Here is a 26906-nt window from a genome sequence, read left to right on the forward strand (position 1 = left end):
CCACCTGCTGCTAACGGTGCTGTGCCAGGAGCAGCTCTGATCTAGCACAGTGCCTCTCAAACTCTCACATCCACAGAACCCCCTGGAGGGGACCCGGTAGGTTTGGGGTAGACCTGGGATTCTGCATTTCTAACCAGTGTCCAGAGATCTGATGCTTCTGTGAGCAGTTTGTGCAGGAAAGACCTCAAAAAAACACAGGATTCCAAGAAAGGATTACTCTTCAGCCGATACCGATGGATGAAAGATAAAGCATAGAGAATAATGGCATGAAGGGCAAAAAGAGAAAAATAATTGTACAGAGGGAATAATATAAGCAGAGATATAGAGAACTGAATCATGTCAGTTTAAAGGAAAAAGGCAATTAAAGATGTTTAGAGTAGGCGGTGAGACTGTACAGGTAGGCCGAAATCACAACATAAGAGACATCTTTGGGCTTTTCCTTTGGAGGGGTTGGTGCACATTGAGATATTTTAATCAAGGGAGTAATGGGATTAGATTGTCAGTCTAGGTACATGTGTCTGGGAGCAGAATGAAGGAGAGACCATAGAAGAGAGTGGAGGCTGGAATACTGGTTATTGCAGTGTGCACTGAGAGATGAAGGGTGCTTGAATTAAGGCAAATATAATTGTGTGGAAAAAGAGGAGCCAGAGTAAGAGATGTTTCAGAACTATCAACATGCTGAAGTAAAAATCCAACGTAGGGGAGAGAGGAGGAGGAACTGGGTGGTGCCTTTCACCAGGATAAAGAATGTATGTTTCAGAACTAAGTTTTGTGCAGAAGATGATGAGGTTCATCAGCTATGGTAAGGCTGAGGGACTTATATATACATCTGCAAATGACTGAAAGGCATTTGTAAGAGTATGGAGAACAGAGTGACAAATGGATTGAAGACATAAACTTGGGAGTAATCTGATTCTTTTTAATTTTATTCCTTGTGGTAAGAATACTTAACATGAGATCTACCCTCTTTTAACAAATTTTTGAGTGTACAGTAATAGTTTTGTTAACTACAGGCAGTGTGTTGTACAGCACATCCCTAGAATTTATTCATCCTGCATAAGTAAAACTTTATACCCATTTAATAACAACTCCCCATTTTCCTTTCCTCCTAGCCCCTGCCAACCACCATTCTGTTGGGGTGATGTTTGTTTTTCTCGGTTCTTGTCCCTGCCACAACAAAGAATTGAAGGGCAGAGACACAGTAGTGAAGCAGAATGAAAGGTTTATTCGAATATACTGTAAGGGAGGAACCGGCTAGAGTCAAGGTATATAAAGGCAGGTTTACTTGCTTATCTAGAGAAGGACAGAGAGTAAAGACTTACACTTAAAATCTGGAAAGTGGAATGGAACAGCATAGTGTCGAAGGTATCACTGGCAGAGCGCAGAGACAAAGTGTAATAAGTTGAACAGTAAAAAGTCTTTTGAAAATACACACTCCATGGAAGGGCAGTGTGGGCAACCTCAGAGAGAAGAAGGTACACTTAAGGGCTTAGGGTTCTGTCTTGTAAGGCTTTCAAGAATGGGATACAGGTAAAGGGTCAGGGGGCGTAGGCTTGTCAGGAGGTCTCATCTCATGATTCTCTCTGATGAGAGACACTATGTCATTGTCTATAACCCGTCCTCTAGGTAATTCTGTAGGACAAACCTTTGTTCCTTTCTAAGATAGTGGCTACTCCCAAGAATTTCAAACACATCAGTTAGAACTGTTTGTCTTGCCTTAAGATAAGTCTCTCCTGTTCTTATTATGCTCATCTCATCATGTTTTAGGAAAATTGCTCATAATGCTTGTCCCTCGTCTCTGTCATATTTCACCTGCATTAGCTAGAGGAAGTCTCAAGACCAGCACAGATTCAGAGCATGTGGAATGAACTCACATTGCAAAGGGCCTGAGTCCTTTCTAGCTCTCTGGCTTAATCTGCTTAACTCCCTGCGTTCTTGGTGGGCCCCACCCTCTTTTCATCCTGCTCATCTGTCTTTCTGCCTAACAACTCTACTTTCTGCTTCTGTGACTGACTATTTTAGACATCTCATATAAGTGGAATCACACAGTATTTGTCCTCCTTTGACTGGCTTATTTCACATTCATCAAAATTTTCTCCAGTTCATCCATGTTGTTGTATATGGCAGGACTTCTTTCTTGTTTTAAGGCTGAATAATATTCCATTGTATGTATGTACCACATTTTCTTGACCATTCATTTGTTGATGGACATTTAGATTGTTCCTATAACCTGGCTATTGTGAAAAATACTACAGTGAACATGAAAGTGTAAATATTACATCAGGATCTGATTTCTTCTGGATACATGTCTAGAAGTGAAATTGCTGAATAATATGGCAGTTGTATTTACATTTTTTTGAGGAACCATCGTACAATTTTCCATGATGGCTGCACCATTTCACATTTCCTCCAACAGTGTACCAGGGTGCGTACTTCTCTACAAGATCTCCAACACTTGTTATTCTTTATCTTTTTGATAATGGCCATCCTAGTGGGTGTGACGTGTTATCTAATTGTGGTTTTAATTTGCATTTCCCTGGTGATTAATGACCTTCGAGCACCTTTTCTTGACCTGTTAGCCATTTTGTATGTCTTCTTTTGAGAAATGTCTATTGAAGTCCTTTGCCCATTCTTTCTTCAGGCTGTTTGCATTTTTGCTATTGAGTTGTAGGAGTGGAGCAACCTGGTTCTGAGTAGTAGCTGAATTGAAGTTTCTTGAGAATATCTCCAGGGAGTGCCAAATGGCAAAGAAAACAAACAGCCAAAGAGAGTATCAAAGAGACACTCACGTTTAGCAGATAGAAGGAGGAGGGAATCCAGGGAAGGAAAGTGAGATACCTACCCCAATAGAGTAAACTATTGTAATTTGAAATGCAGCAAAGATTCACTATCAGACTGAAGGAGTTGATTTAAAATGATTTCTTTCAGTGTTTAACCAAATGTTTGATATTATTCAGTGGTGAGGCCATCTGGTTCAGGGGTTTTGTTCTTAGGTAGTTTTTTGATTACCAATTTCATTTTGTTCCTGGTAATTGGTCTGTTCAGATTTCTCTTTCTTTCTAGGTCAGCCTTGGAAGATTGTATTTTTCTAGAAATCTGTTCATTTCTTTTAGGTTATCCAGTTTGTTATCATATAATTTTTCATAGTATTCTCTAATAATTCTTGTATTTCTGTGGTGTCCGTAGTGATTTTTTCATTCTCATTTCTATTTTTGTTTATGTGTGCAGGCTCTCTTTATCTCTTGATAAGTCTGGCTAGGGATTTATCTATTTTGTTTATTTTCTCAAAGAATCAACTCCTACTTTCATTGATTCTTTCTATTGTTTTATTTTTCTTGATTTTATTTATTTGTGCTCTGATCCTTACTATGTCCCTCCTTCTAGTGACTTTGGGCCTCATTTGTTCTTCTTTTTCCAGTTTCATTAATTGTGAGTTTAGATTGTTCATATGGGATTGTTCTTCTTTCCTGAGGTAGGCCTGTATTGCAATATACTTTCCTCTTAGCATGGCCTTCACTGCATACCTCAGACTTTGCATTGTTGAATTATTGCTGTCATTTGTTTCTATATATTACTTGATCTTTGTTTTTTTTTTTTGGTCATTGATCCATTGATTATTTAGGAGCATGTTTAGCCTCCATGTGTTTGTGAGTTTTTTTTTTCATTTTCTTTGCGTAATATATTTCTAGTTTCATGCCTCTGTGTTCTGAGAAGCTGGTTGGTACAACTTCAGTCTTTTTGAATTTACTGAGTTTCTTTTTGTGCGCTACTATATGGTTTATTCTTGAAAATGTTCCATGTGCACTTGAGATGAATGTGTATCCTGTTGCTTTTGGATGGACTATTGTGTAGATATCCATTAGGTCCATCTGTTCTAGTATGTTGTTTAGTGCCTCTATCTCTTTGCTTACTTTGTTTCTGGTTGCTCTGTCCTTTGGATTGAGTGGTGTGTTGAAGTCTCCTAAAATGAATTCATTGCATTCTGTTTCCCCCTTCAATTCTGTTAGTATTTGTTTCACATATGTAGGTGATTCTGTTTTGGGAGCATAGATATTTATGATAGTTATATCCTCTGGCTGGACTGACCCTTTTATGATTATGTAATGTCCTTTGTCTCTTGTGACTTTCTTTGTTTTGAAGTCTATTTTGTCTGATAAAAGCACTGCAACTCCTGCTTTCTTCTCACTATTAGTTGCATGAAATATCTTTTTCCATCCCTTTACTTTCAGTCTGTGTACGTCTTTGGGTTTGAAGTGAGTCTCTTGTCGGCAGCATATAGATGGCTCTTGTTTTTTTTTGTCCATTCAGTAACTCTATGTCTTTTGATTGGTTCATTCAGACCATTTACATTGAGGGTGATTATCGATAGGTATGTACTTATTGCCATTGCCTGCTTTAGATGCATGGTTAATCAGAGGTTGAAGGGTAATTCCCTTACTATCTAACAGTCTAATTTTACTCACTGCATATTCTATTATAAACACAACCTAAAGGTTGTTTTTATTCCTCCTTTTTCTTCCTCCTTCATTCTTTGAATGTTTTGAATCATATTCTGTACTCTCTGTCTATCTCTTTGGTGACATCTATTTAGCCTTAGGAATACTTCCATCTATAGAAGTCCCTCCAAAATGCAGTGTAGAGGTGGTTTGTGGGAGGTAAATTCTCTCAGCTTTTGCTTATGTGAAGATTGCTTAATCCATCCTTCAAAGTTACATGATAACCTTGCCGGGTAGAGTATTCTTGTTTCAAGGCCCTTCTGGTTTATTGCATTAAATATGTCATGCCACTCCCTTCTGGCCTGTAAGGTTTCTGCTGAGAAGTCTGATGATATCCTGATGGGTTTTCCTTTGTATGTGATCTTTTTTCTCTCTCTGGCTGCTTTTAAAAGTCTGTCTTTATCATTGATCTTTGCCATTTTCCTTATTATATGTCTTGATGTTGTCTTCCTTGGGTCCCTTTTGTTGGGAGATCTGTGAACCGTCATGGCTTGAGAGACTATCTCCTTCCCCAGATTGGGGTAGTTTTCAGCAATTACGTCTTCAGTGACACTTTGTATCCTTTTTTCTCTCTTTTCTTCTTCTTCTTGTACCCGTATAATGTGACTATAGTTCCTTTTGGTTTGGTCACACAGTTCTCTCAATATTCTTTCATTCTTAGAGATTCTTTTTTCTCTCTGTTCCTCAGCTCAGCTTCTTTGTATTCCTCTTCTCTTATTTCTATCCATTTACTTTCTCTTCTCCTACATCTCATCTGCTCTTAAATCCCTCCATTGTATGTTTCATTTCAGATATGGAATTTGTTATTGATTGAATCTCTGACTTAAATCCCTTCCTGAGTTCCTGAATATTTTTCTGTACCTCCATAAGCATGTTTATGATTTTTATTTTGAACTCTCTTTCAGGAAGATTGGTGAGTTCAGTTTCATTTGGCCCTTTTTTTGGGGTTTGTGAGATTTTGTTCCGAACCATGTTCTTTTGACGTTTCATATTTCTGTGTGGTGCCCACTATTGCCCAGAAGCTTCAGTCTCAGGAGATGCTCAGTCCCTAGAGTGAGGTTGGGGGTTGTAGGTGAGTGGAGCTGGCGCCTGAGGGGAGGAAAGAGCTATTTCCTGATTCCTGTCTGCAGTGACTGTCTCCAGTGTCAGGGCCAGTGGGCCAAGCACACAGGTGTAAGCCTTTGTGCTTGGCATCTCTAGCTTTTGTAGGTGGGGCTTCCGTCTGGCTGGCCTGACAGCGGAGCAGTGACTGCCCATTCGTGAGCCTGTGCTATCAGGCCAGGAAGGAGTCTCAGCAGGCTGCATTTCACAGTGGGGGGCCTCGGAGCTGAGTAGGCAGCCGGGGGGATGGGGCGCCTGCAGGTCCTCAAAGTTCCCAAGCATCTGGGTTGAGCACACCCAGACAACCTTGTCCAGCTCTCCCCTCCCCCAAGCAGCAAGCTCCGTGCAAACCCTGACCCTTCAGCAGCCCTCTCACTGCTAGGAAGCCTCTCAGACTGCCTGCCTTTTCCTTGTCCCAGAGTGGCCGGGTGTGAATCCCATCCTCCACAAATGGCCGGAATCTCAATCTCTTGAGCACTCCACCTGTCCCAGCTCCCCAACCTCCAGAGCACCACACAATATAGGTTTCTGCTCACAGAGCAGATCTCCAGGTCCAGGTGTTCAACAATTCCCAGTTTCCACCCCCTCCCCACTCCGTTTCTCTTCCTCCCGCTGGTGAGCTGGGGTGGGTGAAGGACTTGGTTCCCGGCAGATCAAGGCTTTCATACCCCTGTTTTGTGAGGTGTGCCTTGTTTGTGAGGTGTGTATGCAGTCGGGTTCAGCTTTCTTTCTTCTTGCTCTTTTATGGTTAATTGTATTAATTAACCATATTTTTGTACCATTTGTGGTTTTGGGAAGAGTTCTCTGTCTCACCTCTCATGCCGCCATCTTGTATCCGGGTAGATATGTATTTATAATGGTTATATCTTCTTGTTGGACTGCCCCCTTTATCATTATGTAATGTCCTTCTTTATCTCTTGTTACTTTCTTTGTTTTGAAGTCCATTTTGTCTGATACAGGTACTGTAACACCTGCTTTTTTCTCCCTATTGTTTGCATGAAATATCTTGTTCCACCCCTTCCCTTTTACTCTGCGTATGTCTCTGGGTTTGAGGTGAGTCTCTTGTAAGGAGCATATAGATGGGTCTTGCTTTTTTATCCATTCAATGACTTAGCTGCCGTTGTCTGGGCGGCCCTGGGATAGCCTAGTGTATTGCAGCACTTCGCAGCCATGCTGGGTGTGTTCTCATGCAAGAATGGCGCCACTTTGTGCCTTCTTGACATTGCTTTGGCTTCAGCTGCCTGTGCCGTCTACCTGCATACCAGGAGCAGTCTCTGGAATAATCTCCTTAGCTTCTGTGGGCAGGGCGGCCCTCCACGTAGCCTAGTGCACTGCAGTGGGTGGCAGACACGCTGGGTGTGTTCTCCTGCGAGAATGGTGCCCCTTCGTGCCTTCTGGGCCTTGCTCTGCCTTCCTCTGTCTGTCTCGGTTAGCTGCGTGCTGGGAGGAGACTCTGTGTGGTTCCTGTGGGGTGGGGCTGTTCTCCAGCTGCTCTGGAGCTGTGGCAGTCAGCCAGTTTGCTTGCAGCTCCGGCCTTTTTACTAGATGCTCAGTTCTTGCAGATGTAGATGTACTCTGGCTGTTGTACTGTATCTTCTGTTCTCTCTTTTAGGAATAGTTGTATCTGTTTATTTTCAAAAATACGTATGGTTTTGGGAGGAGATTTCCACCACCCTACTCACGCCACCATCTTGACCCCTGCTCCAGTAGCTGAGGTTTTAAAGCATGTCTGGCAGGACCTCAGCATCATGCTCCAGTTGCACCATTTATGAATCACTGTCACTGTCACTGTCACTGGCTGAGATGCAAGAAGACTGTTCTGTTGTCACTAATGAAAGGAAAAACAAATAGTTGTGTTAGTATAAGCAAATGCTCAGATACAAGACTAATCTAAACCCCTGATCAAATGTATTTTCCTAACAATTGACAAAAAGTAGTTGAATTACAGTAGACGTAAGAAACATCAAGATGTGAAAGGGTGCATGATACACGTTTGCAGGTTGTGAATCTAAAAATTCTGCATTATAATACAAACTGCTGCTAGTTAGACATGATTAGCTAGGATCAAATAACTTTTAACATTTGTGTTAAGGCAAATTCCAGTATTTTTCTTTTCATTTATATTTATAATTTAATCTACACAACAATCCTTGGATTTACACATAATTTTCCATACACATTGTGCAGACGAGGAAACTGAGACTGAGCTAGAATAACTGGCCAGAGATAACATAGCTGGTAAATGGAGGCACAGGAGTTTACACTATAAAGAAGTCAGACTTTGTGTCAGTGATGCTGCTTCTTTCCAGCCTGTGTCAAAGAGCACTGGAATCCTGTGGTGCCTCAAGGGCCACAGAGTAGAAAAAGGCGGGTGTGTTGTGGGGTGAATCAAACAGGCTGTGCTCTAGGCCCTTCAGTCACTCCACTTTCAGCCAGAGTACATCTCTTATGATTATGTGTATAAGGGGTCCTGCTGCAAGCTTTGTTTGAAAGATTCCCAAACACTGAATCGTACCATGATGTCTCCTAATGCTGGTAGCGATCTGCACTAGCAACCTCTTGAAGTCAGGGACCCTGTCTTATCTTTTCTTTGATCTCACAATGGTGGGAAACCTCCCCTGAGCGTGTGCCTGCCTTTGGGAGGAGGAGCAGGTGGAAATCACTGCCTATGGGAAGTGTTGCTGCAGGCTCCAGAACAGCGCTGTCTGAGCATCTCCCATGATCCCTGGCAACCCTGCTCACCGTGTTCCTTACGAAAGCCAACTGAATTAATTATTCACAGTACCTGTAGCCTCACTGGTACCACCGTTCACTGAGCTCTTCCCCAGGAGGGAAGTGGCATCTTCACCAAATATCTTGTGGCAGTTTTCAATGAGAAATTCTACCAGAGATATCTGTAACACAAAAGGGCAAAGACAGGGTGCTCTTCTTCACATGGCAATGTTAGAAATCCCATCTCACATGTGAATCTTGGGTCTAACAAAAAATGAACAAGAATTCTGAGGAAAATTCGATAGTTGATTCTAAAGAACCAAGAATAATCCAGTTTTGTTTAAGAAATAAATGATACTTCCAAGACTACTTTGGCACAGATGTTAAAAAGGTTTCAATGTTTGAATGAAAGTTATGATTTCTACCCTAGCTTAGTAGGTCACATTTTTAAATCAATGCTTACATCTTTAAAGATAGATTAAACTGCAAGGAAGTCACATAGGATGCTTGGGTTGGAGATGTATATATAATCTCTTGCTAAGCTTTATTTCTTATGAAGAACTTTCCAGGTCTTTTGAGATGCAAATGATGTAAAACACCTTATTAAAATTTATGAAGCATCCAATAGGCCAAAACTTGTGAAATTCAGTTATTAAGTGTGGAAGAACCCTAAACTTGGGAAGCAGAGATCTCTGTGGGTTCTCTGTGATGGAAGATCAGCAGTTGGAGAGAAACCATGGCTGCCTGTCTGAGGGCAGTCCCTCCTCATGCACTGCTGCGCCTCATGCTTGCTGTCTGGCCGAGCTGGGGCAGACCTATGATCTCATGAGGCATGCTGTGGCTCCATTAGGATGCTCCGGAGTGTTTTACTGCTTCCTCAGCATGTACCAAGTGAAAGGGTAGGCAAGCATTCTTGGGAATGACCCACTGCTGACAGAGGAAGGCCAATGTGTGTGGAACATAGTACCCAACCGTGTGGGATGTGCCACTAACAACCAGAGAGGTCCTGGGTGTTCCCGCCATTGTACAGTGAGGAAAGCGCCGCCTGGAAAGCGTGCCCACGGTTACAAGTCCTCAGCGAGCAGGCCAAGAGCTGAAAGTTGGCTTGTCAAACTCCAAAGCCCAGGAGTCACATCACATCACTCTTGTCTCTCTATTGTTTAGTCAGTGTAGCACTGACCCTCTTGGACAGAGAGAGAGAGAGAAGTGACTCAGCTCCTCTCCATTTCCCACTGTGCAGCCCACTGTCCTGTACACCACTAGATAAATGCCCGCCGATGGGCAGGGGGGCAATTAAAATGTGCACTTTTAAAAACTGGTCTGTCCGAATTACTAGCACATGTTTCAGATTCAAGGTGGTGACTCAGCCGCGCAGGACATAAAAATAAGAAATCTCCTTACCCTTTTCATCAAGTACATTCCTGCTTCTGTGCTGCAAGGGTTAGGTAGACAAAGAAGGCTCGGGGCTATATGCTGTGATAAGGCAAATGCGGTCATCTCGTTGTATGAAGAGTGCTGCTTGATGTTGTATAATACCTCGAAAAGACACTGCAAGAGCACAGCATTGGCTCTTGGCAGCTGGTCTAAAAGCCTAAAGACAGAAAAATGAAATTTTAAGTGAGGGAAGTCATTTGGATGTGGAAGTGGGAAACACAGAGGCAAGGAACAGAGCACTTTGTCCACCAAGTACGCAGCCCACTCTAGCAGAGCTCCAGGTGTGAATGCATACAGAAATGTTGGACTCAATTCAATTCCTGAACCGGGTAATAACTTCTCCGGTTAAATAAGTGCTTGGCCAAAGTGAGATCATACCACTGGCAAAGTTGTCCACTAGCATCTCTCGTAGACTTGTGGGTCTATTTCCTATCAGTTTCATACATTCAGAAGGTGTAAAATGGTCAAGGAAACCATACAAGTAAGCTTAGGGAAAAAGAGTTCAATGAGGGCAGTTAAGAGGTGCATGTATGTTTAAAATGGCCTTCTGGGTGTGATCAAATGAAAACCCTTCGGATTTCATAACTATTTTAGTGGTCAAAGCTGTAAATGAAAGGCATATTTTCCTAAGGGTATGTCATTTGTAGTTCTCAATGTGAGCCTAGTAGAGTAATTAATTGTTGCATCATTACCTCCGGGTGGCAGTTATTTTCTCATCCTCCCTCTTCCCTTGACAAGGAACAGCAAGCCATCTATCATACAGACTGGATGAAAAAAGACTTCCTTCGATGTTTTGAAGAAAATCCTTACAAAAATAAAGAATATTATTATTGCAGTCAATACATATTGGAAAAATTGCAGAGAAAAACCTTGAGTGGCAAACTTCAGTTCAGTGCCCGCTACCTTCAAAGCCACCCAAACCATGAACCAGGAGAGCTCGGTTCTGACTCTGCTCTGACTTGCACACCCAAAGCAGTACATTGGATTTTCACCACAATTTAGGAGCATAAAAACAGAGTCTAGGTTCTGTTGGCAATGAAGATAAAGCCCCTTGTAGCCTCTGGAAGTGACTTTTTGTGTACGTTTTAGCCAACTAGCACAAACTGACCAGGTCTGGTGATAAAACAATTCAGCCTCTTGAGAAGAAATACATGTACCCATCTTGCTTGTTTATTTGAGACAGTGCTTGCTCTGAATTCTAGCAAGTAAAGTTTTTTAAGCAAAACATACACGCGCATGCTATTGCACAGATATTAAGAGAGAACCAGGCCTTCCGCCCGGAGGAATCTGTGCCCGTTGGGAGAAACCTGCTCTTTTAATAGTTCGATTCCTCCCTTTTGTTACCCTATAAAAGTCCAGTTCTGCAGCCTTATAAGCAGCAGATGTTGGAAATACAGCCAGATCCTCAATGCCTAGCTACCTGTTACCCTTTTCAGTCCCTGAGTAGCACATATATATATTCCCCCCAAAAGGGGAAGTGTCTCAAGATTTAGATACATCACAATTTCATGCCTCTGGGTTAGGGATAGGCAAATGTAAGTTTCCTAAGTGGAGGCCTGGAAATCTGGCACCACAGAAGGCTGATGAACAAGTGTTACCATTATACGTGTGAGCCTATTAACATTTACGAAGCTTTAAAGTTCTGCGCAAGCCTGAGGGCCTTACCAGCATCACAGGGATACCTCGCTTCCACTGACTTCTCTTAGTTTTAGCTCAGTCAAAAAATGTCTGCAGGGAACCATCACAATTACAATCCAGTAAGTGTTCCCTCCTTCTAATGCTTACAGAGCCGCTCTTTGTGCCAGGTGCTCTTTTGAGTGCTGGCGATAGAGCAGTGAAGGAAAAGGGGAAGTCCCAGTCCTGTCATTGCTCCACTGAGTCACTGGCACACTGTCCCCACCCGGGACAGAGTTCTCAAAGCGTTTGCTGTGGAACCATCCCAGTATATTTGAAAGGAAGAAGCACGACAGTCCTGGCTGGCTCTGAGAGTCTAGCAGGGAGCACAAGGGCCCTAGCCTCGTGCCCCAAACTGCAGCTGTCATGGCATTTGTGTCCCCTCTCTCTCCTTTGACCCTGTGCTGCACAATCCACTGGTGGCCAGCTGTGCTGAAGCCAGAACGTGACCCGACTGTGCCAAGGGTATTTGTTGTTGCACGTCTCTTTTAAGACAGCTTAGGGGGAAAATGAGTGTGGCCCTGAGGAGATAGTCCTTTCTCGTTGAGGCCTATGTCTCCAGTTAGTTTCACATGGTATTATCAAGGCCAAAGTTGCAAAGTCTGATTCTCCACCAGGATCAGTCAACTTTAGGAAGAGAACACTTGAGGAATATCTAAGAACTGTACCTATGAGTGCCACCCTCTGGCTAGTTTGCGCGTAGAACAAAGCTGACTATTGCTAGAAAATGAAAGCATTTCCATGTGCGCACCCTGCAGAGAGCGGCAGCAACTTTTCTTGTCACATACCCAGTGTATATTATTGTGGTCCCTGTGGGGGTAGTCATCAACTCTACGTCGTTTCTAACTGTTGCTATTTATCATACAGTCTCATGGAGGACAAGGAAAGACCAAATGTAACTGACATTTATGTGATAATTTTCCTAACCTGTTTGCAGTCATTACTACCTTAACATGTTGTGGTTCAGAACTGCTAACAAGCTCTAAGATGGACTGATGATACCCTGTCTCGGCTCTCTTATTCTCCTTATAGACGTGTAACTGATACTTGTGATTTAGATGTGTCCCTTCACAATTGATCTACTTTTTGTGTAAACATACTGAACATTAAAATTTCCAGTCGAACTGTAGCTGCTGCACCCAGTTTTTACAAGTCATGTTTACCAGGCGAGGCATGTGGTGGGAGCTGATTTCCGTGGGACTGTGTCTGTGGCGGTGAGCTAAACAAATCAAGTTTTAACAGTGGATGCCAGAGGCGCTAAAGGTAAAAAGACACCCACATGCTGGAGTCAAAGCTACGTGACTCTGACAGTAAAAGGCATGAGGGTAACGGGAAGGAATCATGATGAAGCGACCAGAGATTTTGGTGGCTGCACTGAGCATTTTTTGATGCATTTTAAGTCTAATTTTGCATACTACGGCAAAGTAATACAGCCATCTCTGAAGATGAATATAAATTTTCCTTTGGAAACTTTCCCTCCTTAGAAGTATGGGCAGGAAGTCATCAAATTAGGACGGTTGTTCTGGTAAACATTTTGTGTATGTGTGGAGGTTGAAATTTATTATTTTGTTATAATTATCATGGTTATTTTGCATAGAGTGCTCAGGAGGTATGATGGGGAAGGTCGTGTGTGACATAAGAGGAAATTATATCTAAGCAGGCTTTTAACGATCAAAGTAGCTCTGTGAAATTTTGACTTTGTGTTTTATAGTTTTGCACAGTCTTAACCTATTATGTTTTTGATAGCTCCTAGGCCATCGTGATAGATGATACCAATCATACAACTTCAGAGTTAGGCTGTGTGTGAACACTGCTAGAAGTCTCCCTACCTTTAAGACTGCCACTATCACAAAGATGGATTCACTATTCCAGTTCACTTTCTTTCCGGAATTGAGCTTCTCCTTTAGTTCTCTGCCAGATTTCATATGGGTTGGTGTTCTGAACACTCCTTTCCTGAGAGGGCCTTTTTCATTGATAAAAGCAAGCATACTCTATAGGAAGAAAAGGAAAGACAGACATATGGCAGCTCGTCTCCAGAGTGTATGTGGACGCATTGTGGTAGTGGTGGTGGGACTAAATGTGGAATCGTTTTTCCATTTCTCTAAATACATTTCTACCCAACAGTCCACTCTACATTCGTATTCTGAAACACTTCAACCACTTATTTTAATCAGATTTTCCATTTCAGGGAATTTATGCTTTTTCATCAAAGTTGTCTGCTTCAAGGCCTTTGTGGAATCACCCTGTCCTCTTCCATTCATTCTTCATTAGTCCCTAATAGAGGTAGACGCTCTTCCCCACGTCTGTAAATCATTTTGCCATACTCATTTCCCATTTGTTTATTCCCTTTTGAGCAAGTATATACATACCCCATTCCCACTTCTTGTATTTCCTTCCCTCTTTTAAAATCAGGCCCCAATCCCTGGCCGCCTCCTCCGATTACATTCCGTTGTCAACAGTGTTTCTTTCCTGTGGCTGTATCTCCAGGGCCTCTGCTTGCAGTGTGGGAGATAATAGGGCTTGGAGTCACATAGTCCAAGGGCTCTAAAATCTGGTGTCCAGCCTATCTTCTATGTGACCTGGGGCACATACATACTCTGCTGACGCTCTTGGTGTGTGTCTTTGTGTGGATGATGATACTCACAGCTACGCCACCCCCTAAATTTGTGGGGAAGGATGCGAGGACCTGGGCAGTAGGTAGCATGATAAAGTCTTTCAATCTGGAATAAAATTGCCTGTATCTACTACAGCACTAGGAAATGTACTGGACACTCAGTGAATTCTAACAGCGTCAATCAGTGCACCATTGAAGACAACATAGGCCCAACTCAGTGGCTTTCACCTGACCTGGGCTGTTTGGGTGAAAGTGTGCATATTGGCCAGAGGATGAGTCTTTATGCTTAAGCACTTGACATGCACGTCAAATCCATGGGATGCAATTTTGAGTTGTATGATTGAGTCACTTGCTGAAGGAGACTTGGACTTACTGCAGAATTAAGGAAGGAGATGAAAAGGGAATATGAGGATGAGGAGGACTCTCAGAGATTCATACACACAAAACCCATTTTGACGGACCTGAGCAGGCGTGTGTGGGATTTCCTGAAACAAGTGCCATGGACAAGGGTACCTTTTCCTGTGGTATTTGCCTTATAACTCTGCAGTACCTAAGTCTGATTTGATTCTTTCATGTAATTTTAACAGTCTCTTAGCCAGAGCCAGGAGCTAACAATCTCTCCATTTGGGGATAGACTGGAGGAGAAGCCGTGGGCTCCCGAGCTCTCCTTCCTCAGGAGGGCTACGCAAGACTGCAGTGAGACCTACCAGAATGGGGTTGAGCAGCTTATCATCACCACAAATGTCCATCATAGAAATGCCGAAGAGCTGTCTTGGCTTTGCAGGTGTTTGAGGGGGGCAGGGCTGGTCCTGTGAAGTGCTGGAGTCTTGCCAACACGTCTGGTGTGGAATAGCATTCTTTTTAATTGTCTTCCAGCAGGAATCTAAGGAAGAAGTGGGATGATCATTACTGGCAGTTTAATTCACTTCACCTTATTTCCACCATTGCCATTGCATATCACATTTGTTTCAATGGGGAGAAGAGAAAGAAACTGAGTCACTGGCCATTTGGAATTTCCCACATTCTGAAATGGGCCAAGTGCATCCTTGTGGTGGTAATGCGTTCTTCTTACCCGTATCCTGCAAACCAGTAGTTAAGCCTCCAGGTTTGACTGGACTCAGGGTCCGTCCTTTCAGGGGCATCTACTGCCTGCTTCACTGCCTCACAAAGCACTCAACCTATAGCTGTACAAGTTTCTTGGTACTAACCATGTGCAGTGAATTTTGGTGTCAGAGCCCATTTTGAAAGCTAAGAAAATTTGGTATTCAAATGACGCAGAGTGTGGGCAATATCTACCTTCATAGGAAGTCTCCTGTGACTCTGAGATTTCCTGTTGGGCTTTCTATTTGACCAACGTCATGAACTTTCTCCTGTCAAAAGGATCTGCTCTTCCTGACACACCTGCTTGACCCCAGTCTTCCGCCGGCCTCCGGCCCTTTGCCCTATGGGGCCACAACCCTCAGGCAGCTCCATGGATGACTTTCGGCAGTCGAGGTCCTTGGCAAATAGTCTTTACATGCTGACTGTGTTATAAGATTCCAGGTGGCCAATTTTCTTGATACCCACCAAGCTGCCTAGGCATGATTTCTAATTACCCAACAGCTCAGGGCACTACTGACAAAGAGCTTAACAAACAAAGGGTGATGTTTCGAGCTTAACGTTCCCACTGCTCAGCTGTGGATGTTTTCCTAAGAAGGCACCTGAATGTTCACTTAAACCACCTGCTTACAAAACCGAATGCTTTAAAGAAGTCAGCAGTGGAGTTGAGTTGTGGAAAGATAAGCACGTGAGTAATATTTCACCAAATATCCCCAAACGCCCATCCACTTGGCTTTTCACGGACGTAGTGAGTGAGTGCCCTGCCACGTGCACCCACAGGGAGCAGTGCTTGTGACGCTGGGTCAGCGAGACCAGGATCAAGTAACCAAAAGGCTCCTGGTTTCCCACTTACTTGTGTAAGCTGCTCAAGAGTCTTTGAGCTTCAGTTTGCTCAACTTTAACATATATGAAGCTCCTTCTATCTTAATGGTGGACTAAATAATATGACGTACAGCTCGACACCAGTCGGGGCTCACTCGGCCTCAATAAAAGTAACTTCCTTCACTCTGAGGGCCTAAGGCAGCCTTGACACCCACAGCAGACCACCCCCATTCTCCACTTGCTCTTTCGGCTTCCAGAAGGTACGTGGTTGTGAAGGAATAATGCCCCCATTCTGCCTAGTTAAGGGTCTTTCTTCCTGCCCTGAGATGCACACCCCAACCGTTTTAAAGAGAGAGAAGGAAGAACACAAATACGTTTTTCAGTCCAGCAGGAGGATCCTGTGTGTCAACACGTATGCATCCTTATGCTACATGTGCGTATGTAGGTTGAGTTGTATGTGACCTGGTTTCCCTACTTGAAACCTGGTTTTGTTATTTCTAGAACTATCTAAATGTAGTCCATTATCCAACTTCCTTCAGAAGAATCCTGTATCCCTTGATATACAAAGGTACATATTCCAGCTACTCTGTGAGCACAGACATAGAGCAAAGTAGACACTGAGCCCTGTACTTTCCAAAAAATAGTTTCAGGCTTAGCTGGACCTCTCGAAATGTATGTTAGTTGGTGTTAAGAGTTCATGTTTCCTCTGTGGCTAATAAAAAAAAATACACTATGGCCCTGAAAAATACTGGAATTATTAAGGAACCCCTAGGCTCTGTCATATGGTCCTGGCAAGATATGGGTTAGTGTTTCCTCATGCTCAAAGTAAGCTACGAATATTAAAAACTTAAAGTTTTGAACTTTGTGCTTATAGAGTAACAATCATAACAATAAAAAATACTTTAACTTTGAATTGTTCTGGCTCAAATGCTTCCCAAATTAATGGCACATTTTCTTCTGAAAACATCCTGAGATTTAGGCATATATATATATTTTTTAATCCACATTTCAGAGACAAGGAAACAGACTGAGAGTAACTGGCCCAAATAACATAGCTGGTAAATGGAGGCACATGAGCTTACACTCTGGAAACGCTGTTTGACTGTTTGACACAAAGTCAAGTCGGACTTTGTGTCAGTGATGCTGCTTCTTTCCAGCCTGTGTCAAAGAGCACTGGAATCCTGTGGTGCCTCAAGGGCCACAGAGTAGAAAAAGGCGGGGGTGTTGTGGGGTGAATCAAACAGGCTGTGCTCTAGGCCCTTCACTCACTCCACTTTCAGCCACAGTACATCTCTTATGATTATGTGTATAAGGGGTCCTGCTGCAAGCTTTGTTTGAAAGATTCCCAAACACTGAATCGTACCATGATGTCTCCTAATGCTGGTAGCGATCTGCACTAGCAACCTCTTGAAGTCAGGGACCCTGTCTTGTCTTTTCTTTGATCTCACAGTGGTGGGAAACCTCCCCTGACTGTGTGCCTGCCTTTGGGAGAAGGAGCAGGTGGAAATCACTGCCTATGGGAAGTGTTGCTGCAGGCTCCAGAACAGCACTGTCTGAGCATCTCCCATGAACCCTGGCAACCCTGCTCACCGTGTTCCTTACCAAAGCCAAATGAATTAATTATTCACAGTACCTGTAGCCTCACTGGTACCACCGTTCACTGAGCTCTTCCCCAGGAGGGAAGTGGCATCTTCACCAAATATCTTGTGGCAGTTTTCAATGAGAAATTCTACCAGAGATATCTGTAACACAAAAGGGCAAAGACAGGGTGCTCTTCTTCACATGGCAATGTTAGGAATCCCATCTCACATGTGAATCTTGGGTCTAACAAAAAATGAACAAGAATTCTGAGGAAAAATCGATAGTTGATTCTAAAGAACCAAGAATAATTCAGTTTTGTTTAAGAAATAAATGATACTTCCAAGACTACTTTGGCACAGATGTTAAAAAGGTTTCAATGTTTGAATGAAAGTTACGATTTCTACCCTAGCTTAGTAGGTCACATTTTTAAATCAATGCTTACATCTTTAAAGATAGATTAAATTGCAAGGAAGTCACATAGGATGCTTGGGTTGGAGATGTATATATAATCTCTTGCTAAGCTTTATTTCTTATGAAGAACTTTCCAGGTCTTTTGAGATGCAAATGATGTAAAACACCTTGCTAAAATTTATGATGCATCCAAAAGACAAACATCTGTGAAATTCAGTTGTTAAGTGTGGAAGAACCCTAAACTTGGGAAGCAGAGATCTCTGTGGATTCTCTGTGACGGAAGGTCAGCAGCTGGAGAGAAACCATGGCGGCTTGTCTGAGTATGATAAACGGCTGCCACTCCAGGTGCGTATAGGTCAAGCGTGCACTTTTAAAAACAGGTCTGTCTGTATTACCACCACACATTTCAGACTCAAGGTGGGGCCTCTGCCCCTCAGGGCATAAAAATAAGATATCTCCTTACCTTCTTTTTCATATTGTTTCCTAGATCTGTGTTGCAAGTACCAGGCAGATAAAGAAGGCTCGGGGCTATATACATCGATAAACCAAAAGCTGTCATCTCGTTGTATTTGGAGTGCTGCTGAATGTTGCGTAAAACTCCAAACAGACACCGCAAGAGAACAGCATTGGCTCTCGGCAGCTGGTCTAAAAGCCTAAAGACAGAAAAATGTACTTTTAAGTGAGGGAAGTTGTTTGGCTGAGGAAGTGGGAAACACAATGCCAAAAAACAGAGCGCTTTGTCCACCAAGTACGCAGCCCACTCTAGCAGAGCTCCGGGTGTGAATGTGTAGAGAAATGTTGGACTCAATTTAATTCCTGAACAGGGTAAGAACTTCCCCGGTTAAACAAGTGCCTGGCCAAAGTAAGGTCGTATCACTGGCACCCTGGTCCACTAGCATCTCTCATAGACCAGTGGGTCTCATTTCCTATCAGTATCATACTTTCAGAAGTTGTAAATTGGTCAAGGAGTCCGTACAAGTAATCTTAGGGAAAAAGAGAGTTTGATGAGGGCAGTTAAGATGTGCATGTATTAAACTGGCCCCCTGAGTGTGATCAAATGAAAACCCTTTGGCTTTGGTAAGATTTTAGTGGTCAAAGCTGTAAATGATAGGCCTGTTTTCCTTAGAGTATGTTGGTTGTAATTCTCAGTGTGAGCAGAGTAGAGTGATCAATTGTTGCATGGTTACCTCCGTGTTGCAGTTATTTTGTCATCCTCGCTCTCCCCTTGATCAGGAATGGCAAGCCATTTATCATACAGACTGGATGAAAAAAGACTTCCTTCGATAGTTTGAAGAAAATCCTTACAAAAATAAAGAATATTATTATTGCAGCCAATATGTATTGGAGAAATTGCAGAGAAAACCTTGAGTTGCTGACTTCAGTTCGGTGCCCGCTACCTTCATAGCCACCCAAACGTGACCCAGGAGAGCACAGCTCTGACTCTCCACTGACTTGCACACCCAAAAGCAGGGGCTTGGTTTGCCTCAATAAGTTAGGAGCATACAAGCAGCGTCTGGGCTCCGTTGGCAGTGAAGCCTCTGGAAGTGACTTTTTGCGTACGTGTCAGCCAACTAGCACAAACTGACCAGGTCTGGTGATAAAACAGTTCACCTTCTTGAGAAGATATACATGTACCCATCTCGCTTGTTTATTTGAGACACAATACTTGCTCTGAATTCTACCAAGTAAAGTATTTGAAGCCAAACACACGGCAAATGCTATGGCACATATACTACGGGAGAACTTGGCCTTGTGACCTGAGGTATATGTGCCCCTTGGGAGAAAACTTCTGTTTTTATAACTTGATTCCTGTAACCCTATAAAAAGTGCAGTTCTGCAGACTTATAAGCTGCCAAAGTTGGAAATACAGCCAGATCCCCAATTCCTAGCTACCTGTTACCCTTTTCCATCCCTGAGTGGACCTCCCCCTAAAAAGGAAAGAGTCTCAGAATTTGAACAGATGACAATTGCAGGCTTCCGGGTTGGAGACAGGGAGATATAAGCTTCATAAATGGAGGCTTGGATATCTGTCACTACAGAAGGCTGATGAACAAGTGTTACCATGATACAAGTGAGCCTATGAACATTTATGAAGCTTTAATGTTCTGTGCAAGCCTGAAGGCCTTGCTAGCGTCACAGGCATACCTCGCTTCCACTGGGCTCACTAATAGCCCAGGACTTCTCTTAGTTTTTAGCTCAGTCAGGAAATGTTTGCAGGGAACCATCACAATTACAGTCCAGTAAGTGTTCCCTCCTTCTAATGCTTACAGAGCCGCTCTTTGTGCCAGGTGCTCTTTTGAGCCAGGAGGAAGCACAACAACCCTGGCTGGCTCTGGGAGTCCAGCAGGGAGCTGGAGGCCCCTAGCCTCGTGCCCCAAACTGCAGCTGTCATGGCATGTGTGTCCCTCTCTCTCCTTGATCCTGTGCTGCGCAATCTACCATTGGCCAGCTTTGCCGAAGGCATGTTGTGACCCGAGCTGGCTGTGCCAAGGGTATTTGTTGTTGCACCTCTCTTTTAAGACAGCTTAATGGCCAACTCCGTGTGGTCCTGAGGAGATAGTCCTTTCTCGTTGAGGCCTATGTCTCCAGTTAGTTTCACATGGTATTATCAAGGCCAAAGTTGCAAAGTCTGATTCTCCACCAGGATCAGGCAACTTTAGGAAGAGAACACTTGAGGAATGTCTAAGAACTGTACCTATGAGTGCCACCCTCTGGCTAGTTTGGGCTTAGAACAGAGGATTAGGCGAGAGCCTGCTGACTCTTGCTAGGAAATCAAAGCAGTTCCGTGTGTGCACCCTGCAGAGAGCAGCAGCAGCCTTGCTACTCACATACCCCGTGTATATTACTGTGGTCCCTGTGGGGGTAGTCGTCAACTCTGTGTCCTTTCTAACTGTTGCTATTTAGCATACAGTCTCATGGAGGACATGGAAAGACCAAATGTAACTGACATTCTGTGATAATTTTCATAACCTGGTTGCAGTTGGTTCAGAGCTGCTAACAAACTCTTAAGACGGACTGATGAAATCCTGTCTCGGTTCCTTTATTCCCCTTATAGACATGTAACTGATACTTGTGATTTAACTGTGTCCCTTCACAATTGATCTATTTTTTGTATAAACTTATTGAACGTTCAAATTTCCAAACTTGGTGTAGGTGCTGCACCCACTTTTTACAAGTCATATTTACCAATGGAGGCATGTGGTGGGAGCTGATTCGCATGGGACTGTGACTGTGGCAGTGGGCTAAACAAATCAAGTTTTAACTGATTATGCCAAACTTTCTAAAGGTGAAAAGAGGCCCGTGTGCTGGAGTCACTCTATGCGACACTTGACAGTAAAAGGCATGAGAGTAACAGGGGAAGGAATGATGATGACGTAAACAGAGGTTTTGGTGGCTACTGTCAGCATTTTTTGATGCTTTGTAAGGTAAATATTAGCATGCTATGGCAAAGTAATACAACCATCTCTGTATTTAATATAAATAGTCTTTTGGAAACTTTCCCTCTTTAGGAATATTGGCAGGAAGTCATCAAATTAGGATGCTTGTTTTGGTAAACATTTTGTATACATGCAGAGTTTGGAATTTATTATTACTTTGTTATTATTATCATGGTTATTTTGCATAGAGCGCTCAGGAGTGATGATGGGGAAGGCCGTGTGTGACATAAGAGGAAATTATATCTAAGCAGGCTTTTGATGATCAAAGTAGCTTCCTGAAATTTTGACTTTGTGCTTTAGTTTTGCACATGCTTAACCTATAATGTCTTTGATGGCTCCTTGGCCGTCATGATGGAGGATAGCAATCACACAGCTTCAGAGTTAGGCTGTGTGTGGACACTGCCAGAACTCTCCCTACCTTTAAGACGGCCGCTGCCACAAGGACGGATTCACCATCCCAGTTCACTTTTTTCCCGGATTTGAGCTTCTTCTTTAGGGCTCTGCAGGATTTCCTATTGGTCTCTGGCCTGAAGACGCCTTTTGTGAGCGGCCCTTTTTCATTGATAAAAGCAAGCATATCCTATAGGAAGAAAAGGAAAGAAAGACATACTGCAGCTCATCTCCACAGGGTATGTGGAGGCATGGTGCTAGAGATGGAGGGCCTAAATGTAGAATTTTTTTTTCCATTTCTCTAAAAACATTTCTATCCAACAATTCCTTCTACATACATTCGTGTACTGAAATACTTTAAACACTTATTTTAATCAGATTTTCCTTTCCAGGGAATTTATGCTTTTTCATCAAATGTGTCTGCTTCAACGCCTTTGTGGAATCACCCTGTCCTCTTCCATTCATTCTTCATTAGTCCCTAATAGAGGTAGACACTCTTCCCCACATCTGTAAATCCTTTTGCCATACTCATTCTGCATTTGTTTATTCCCTTTTGAGCAAGTATATGGATACCTCATTGCTACTTTTTCTATTTCCTTCCCTCCTTTAAAATCAGGCCCCAATTCCTCACCACCACCTCTGATTACATTCCATTGTCAACAGTCTTTCCTGTGGCCGTATCTCCAGGGCTTCTGCTTGCAGTGTGGGAGATAATAGGGGTTGGAGTCACATAGTCCAAGGGCTCTAAAATCTAGTGTCCAGCCTATCTTCTGTGTGACGTGGGACACATACATACTCTGCTGACGCTCTTGGTGTGTGTCTTTGTGTGTGTGAAGTACAGAAGATGATAATCACAGCTACCCCAACCCCTTAATTTGTGGGGAAGAATGCGAGAACCATGGCAGTAGCTAGCGTGAGAAATTCTTTCAATGTAGAATAAAATTGCCTGTATTTACTATAGCGCTAGGAGACGTACTGGACACTCAGTGAATGCTAACACTGTCAACTCAATGCACCATTAAAGATAACGTAGGCTGAAGTCAGTGACTTTAACCTGATAGTTGCCATTTGGGTTAAAGTGTGCATGGCCAGAGGATGAGTCTTTACACTTAAGCACTTGACATGCAAGTCAATTCCATGGGATGCAATTTTGAGTTGTATGATTGAGTCACTTTAGCTGAAGGAGACTTGGACCTACTGCAGAATTTAAGGAAGGAGATGAAAAGGGAATATGAGGATGAGGAGGACTCTCAGAGATTCATACACACGAAACCCATTTTGACGGACCTGAGCAGGCATGTGTGAATTTCCCGAAACAAGTGCAATGGACAAGAGTACCTTCTCCTGTGGTATTTGCCTTATAACTCTGCAGTACCTAAGTCTGATTTGATTCTTTCATGTAATACTGAAAAAGCCTCTCAGCCAGAGGCATTTGGAGCTAGATTTGGAGGAGAAGCCTTGGGCTCCTGAGCTCTCCTTCCTCAGGAGGGCTACACAAGACTGCAGTGAGACCTACCAGAACGGGGTTGAGCAGCTTGTCGTCGTCACAAATGTCCATCATAGAAATGCCAAAGATCTGTCTTGGCTTTGCAGGTGGTGGTGCCGGGCTGGGGTTGTCCTGTGAAGCGCTGGAGCTCTTCCAACAGGCCAGGTGTGCGACAACACTCTTCTTAACTCTCTTCCAGCGTGAATCTAAGGAAGAAGTGGGATGATCATTACTGGCAGTTTAATTCACTTCACCTTATTTCCACCATTGCCATTGCACATCACATTTCTTCCAATATTGAGAAGAGAAAGAAATTGAGTCAGTGGCTGTTTAGAATTTCCCACATTCTGAAATTGGCCAGTTGCATCCTTGTGGTGCTAATGTGTTCTCCTTCGCCGTATTTTGCAAACAAGTAGTTAAACCTCCAGGCCCGACAAGACTCAGGGTTAGTCCTTTCTGGGGCATCTACTGCCTGCTTCACTGCGTCATGAAGCACTCAACCTGTAGCTGTACAAGTTTCTTGTTACTAACCATGTGCAGTGAATTTCAGTGTCAGAGCCCATTTTGAAAGCTAAGAAAATTTGGTATTCAAATGAGGCAGAGTGTGAGCATCATCTACCTTCATAGGAAGTCTCCTGTGACTCTGAGATTTCCTGTTGGGCTTTCTAAGTGACCAACCGTGGTCACTTTCTCTTGTTAAAAGGATCTGCCCTTCCTGACACCACCTGCTTGACCCCACTCTTCCGTCAGCCTCTGGCCCTTTGCTCTGTGGGGCCACAACCCTTAGGTAGTTCCATGGATGACTTTCTGCAGTCAGGGTCCTTGGCAAATAGTCATTACATGCTGCCTATATTACAAGACTGCAGGTGGCCAGTTGTCTTGATACCGCACCAGCTGCCTAGGCATGATTTCTAATTACCGAACAGCTCAGGACAATACTGACAAAGAGCTTTACAAAGAAAAGGTGACTGTTTTGAGTTTAAGGTTCCCATTGCTCAGCTGTGAATGTTTTTCTCATAAGGCACCCGAATGCTTGCTTAAACCACCTGCTTGCAAAACTGAATGCTTTAAAGAAGTCAACAGTGGAGTCGAGTTGTAGGAAGGATAAGCACATGAGTAACATTTCACCGAATATCCCCAAATTTCCATCCACTTGGCTTTTCACGGACGTAGTGAGTGAGTGCACTGCCACGTACACCCATAGGGAGCAGTGCTTGTGACACTGGGTCAGCGAGACCAGGATCAAGTAACCAAAAGGCTCCTGTTTTCCCACTTAGTTGGGTAAGCTACTCAAGAGTCTTTGAGCTTCAGTTTGCTGAGCTCTAACATAAATGAAGCTATTTGTATCTTACTGGTGGACTAAATAATATGACGTCCAGCTCAGCACCAGACATGGCTCACTGCAGCCTAGATAAAAGTAACTTCCTTCACTTTGAGGAACTAAGGCATCTTTGATACCCACCCCCATTCTCCACTTTCTCTTTTGGCTTCCAGAACGTACGTGGTTGTGAAGGAATAATGCCCCCACTCCGCCTGGTTAAGGGTCTTTCTTTCTGCCCTGAGATACGCACCCCAACCATTTTAACGGCAGAGAAGGAATGATGCAAGTACGTTCTTCAATCCAGCAGGAGGTTTCTGTGTGTCCACAGGTACACATGCTTACGCTACATGTGCATATGTAGGTTGAACTGTATGTGACCTGGTTTCCCTACTCGTAACGTGGTTTTCTTATTTCTAGAACTATGCGAATGTAGTCTGTTATTCATCTTTTGTAAAAACAATGCTGTATCCCTTGATACAAAGCTATATATTTCAGCTACTTTATGAGTACAAACATAAATTAGACACAGTGAGTCCTGTACTCTCTCAAAAGTTTTTTTCGTCTTAGCTGGAATATTTGTAATATAGGTTATTTGGTCTTACACTTCATGTTGCCTCTGTGGCTCCTAAAAATATATGCTTTGGCTATGAGTAATGGGAATGATGAAAGAAGGTAAATTTTAGGAATGTAGGATTTCTATATGGTCATGGCATGATGTGGTTTAGTGTTTCCTCATGGTGGAATTAAGGTATGAACACTTAAAAAACAAATTTTTGAATCATTGTTCTTATAGAATAACAATCATAATGTTAGAAATGCTCTAAGTAGAAATTCTTTTCTGGCTCAAACACGTCTCAAATTAATAGCATGGTGTGTTCTGAGAAGGACACATCATCGGGAGCATTTTGGCATGGCAGAGATAAAAATCGTTGAAGAAATCATAATAATAATAAGCCCCATCCGTAAATTTCTATCCAGTTGTAGCTTCCACATGCTGTGAAGCAGACATGAGTGATCTCATTGTGTGGGTAAAACTGAGAGTTCAATTTCACCTTATGTAAAGTCGGTAAGTCCTGTAATTCTTTACTCCCCCTTAATTCTTTCATCCCAGGTCTCTCTAATCAGGCCATCATTTGATCACGTCTTGTGATGGCCTTTAGAAAACCATGTCATGGGAAAAATCCATTCCCCGGATATATGAAGCTCACACTCTAATAAGACAGAGTTGTGTTCATAACGTGATTCAATGTTGGAAATGCTCTGGAATTAAAGAGAAGGAAGAGACCGTCTACCTAGAGGAATGAAGGGGGAGAAAACCCCTCCTAGCAATGCGTTGGGTGCTTCCGTGTGGGAAGGGACCGGGCTCACCTCTCTGTTGGTTCCTGGCCAGGTGCCTGGGCTTCAGGATGAAAGAAAAGATAGAATCCTGCAGTTCCTGGGGCACGAACGTAGCAGGAAGAAGGCTCGTTTTAATTCCGTAAGGATGTTCATGCCCTGCGTGGAGAAAAACCTAAATATAGATTCCGGCTGATGGTGGTGGGTAGGGTACAAACCTACCTACCTTACCATGAGCATGTGCACCATACTGGGGTGTGCTGCCATTCTCCTGGGCTTCTGGAGAAAGAATGCTGTGCCTCTGAGTCAGCATCATATTCCCTCACCTGGGGGACACCCTGCAGAAAGCAGGTGCCCAAGCAATAATTTAAAAAGAGAAAAACAAAGCTTAAACATGGTGCTTTGCTTGGAATACACAGCCCCATCAGGGAGGGCCGTGCACCGTGTTGGCTTGTGCTGTGCTTCGATCTGAGACTATTTAACGCATCCTAGTTTCTGTCTTGACACTAACTAGGTGTGTAAGGCTCAGGCAGATTGCCCCTTGGAACCTTACATACATGCTTTCAAGCACTTGCTTATAAGGATCAAAGTAAATATAGTAATCATTGGTAGTTAATACATTTTAAATAATCGTATATGTTAAGAATTGTTATGATCACTGTTCTCTCACTCAAGGTGTCAGCTTAACAAAGAGAATTTCCATTTGCTTTTGTCAGTTCTAAACCCAGGGCTACTCAAGAGCAGCAGGGAGCCTTTATGCTTCCCTCCCACTGTCCCCCTGCCCCTAGGAGGCTCCCGCCAATGGTCAGATGGAAGGATGCACACTGTGTTGGTCACCCAAAAGCAGAGTGCAAAACATTTGTTTACAGAGTGGGAAACTGCACCCAAAATCGTGGGGAGTTGCCACGCCCAGAAATTTGTTTTGCTCTTTCATGCTTTAAATTGCTTCCTCTCCATAGAAAACTCAGAACTCTGGGCTCATGACCTGGCTTTC

The 26906-nt window shown here is 43.2% G+C and overlaps 2 protein-coding genes across 2 annotated transcripts; both read right to left on the reverse strand.

Annotated features, from left to right (window-relative positions):
• Positions 1–8365: 8365 nt before the first annotated feature.
• Positions 8366–13463, reverse strand: LOC130683971 (rho GTPase-activating protein 20-like). The gene is made up of 4 exons (XM_057503259.1): positions 13247–13463; positions 10436–10548; positions 9711–9900; positions 8366–8491 (listed from the first exon to the last, which is right to left on the reverse strand). The coding sequence occupies exons 1-4, from the start codon at positions 13403–13405 to the stop codon at positions 8366–8368; spliced, it is 588 nt and encodes a 195-aa protein (XP_057359242.1). The 5' UTR covers positions 13406–13463.
• A 1924-nt stretch (positions 13464–15387) lies between these two features.
• Positions 15388–26228, reverse strand: LOC130683972 (rho GTPase-activating protein 20-like). Its single transcript, XM_057503260.1, has 8 exons — positions 26144–26228; positions 25946–26071; positions 23287–23462; positions 21799–21960; positions 19131–19243; positions 18407–18596; positions 17585–17693; positions 15388–15473 (listed from the first exon to the last, which is right to left on the reverse strand). The coding sequence occupies exons 1-8, from the start codon at positions 26226–26228 to the stop codon at positions 15388–15390; spliced, it is 1047 nt and encodes a 348-aa protein (XP_057359243.1).
• Between the last annotated feature and the right edge of the window lie 678 nt (positions 26229–26906).

The sequence above is a fragment of the Manis pentadactyla genome, chromosome 5 (genome assembly GCF_030020395.1).
Source record: "Manis pentadactyla isolate mManPen7 chromosome 5, mManPen7.hap1, whole genome shotgun sequence".
Taxonomy (NCBI): domain Eukaryota; kingdom Metazoa; phylum Chordata; class Mammalia; order Pholidota; family Manidae; genus Manis; species Manis pentadactyla.

Bases quoted from the DNA above. Each gene is read 5' to 3' on its own strand.
- LOC130683971 (XM_057503259.1), bottom strand. From the start codon at position 13,405: ATGCTTGCTTTTATCAATGAAAAAGGCCCTCTCAGGAAAGGAGTGTTC. The intron at 10,549-13,246 runs GTAGGGAGACTT...TATTTTTGTAAG, and splicing joins TGATAGTGGCAGTCTTAAAG to GATTTTCTTCAAAACATCGA. The intron at 9,901-10,435 runs GTAATGATGCAA...TTCTGTCTTTAG, and splicing joins AAAATAACTGCCACCCGGAG to GCTTTTAGACCAGCTGCCAA.
- LOC130683972 (XM_057503260.1), bottom strand. From the start codon at position 26,228: ATGATGCTGACTCAGAGGCACAGCATTCTTTCTCCAGAAGCCCAGGAG. The intron at 19,244-21,798 runs GTAGGGAGAGTT...TATTTTTGTAAG, and splicing joins TGGCAGCGGCCGTCTTAAAG to GATTTTCTTCAAACTATCGA. The intron at 18,597-19,130 runs GTAACCATGCAA...TTCTGTCTTTAG, and splicing joins AAAATAACTGCAACACGGAG to GCTTTTAGACCAGCTGCCGA.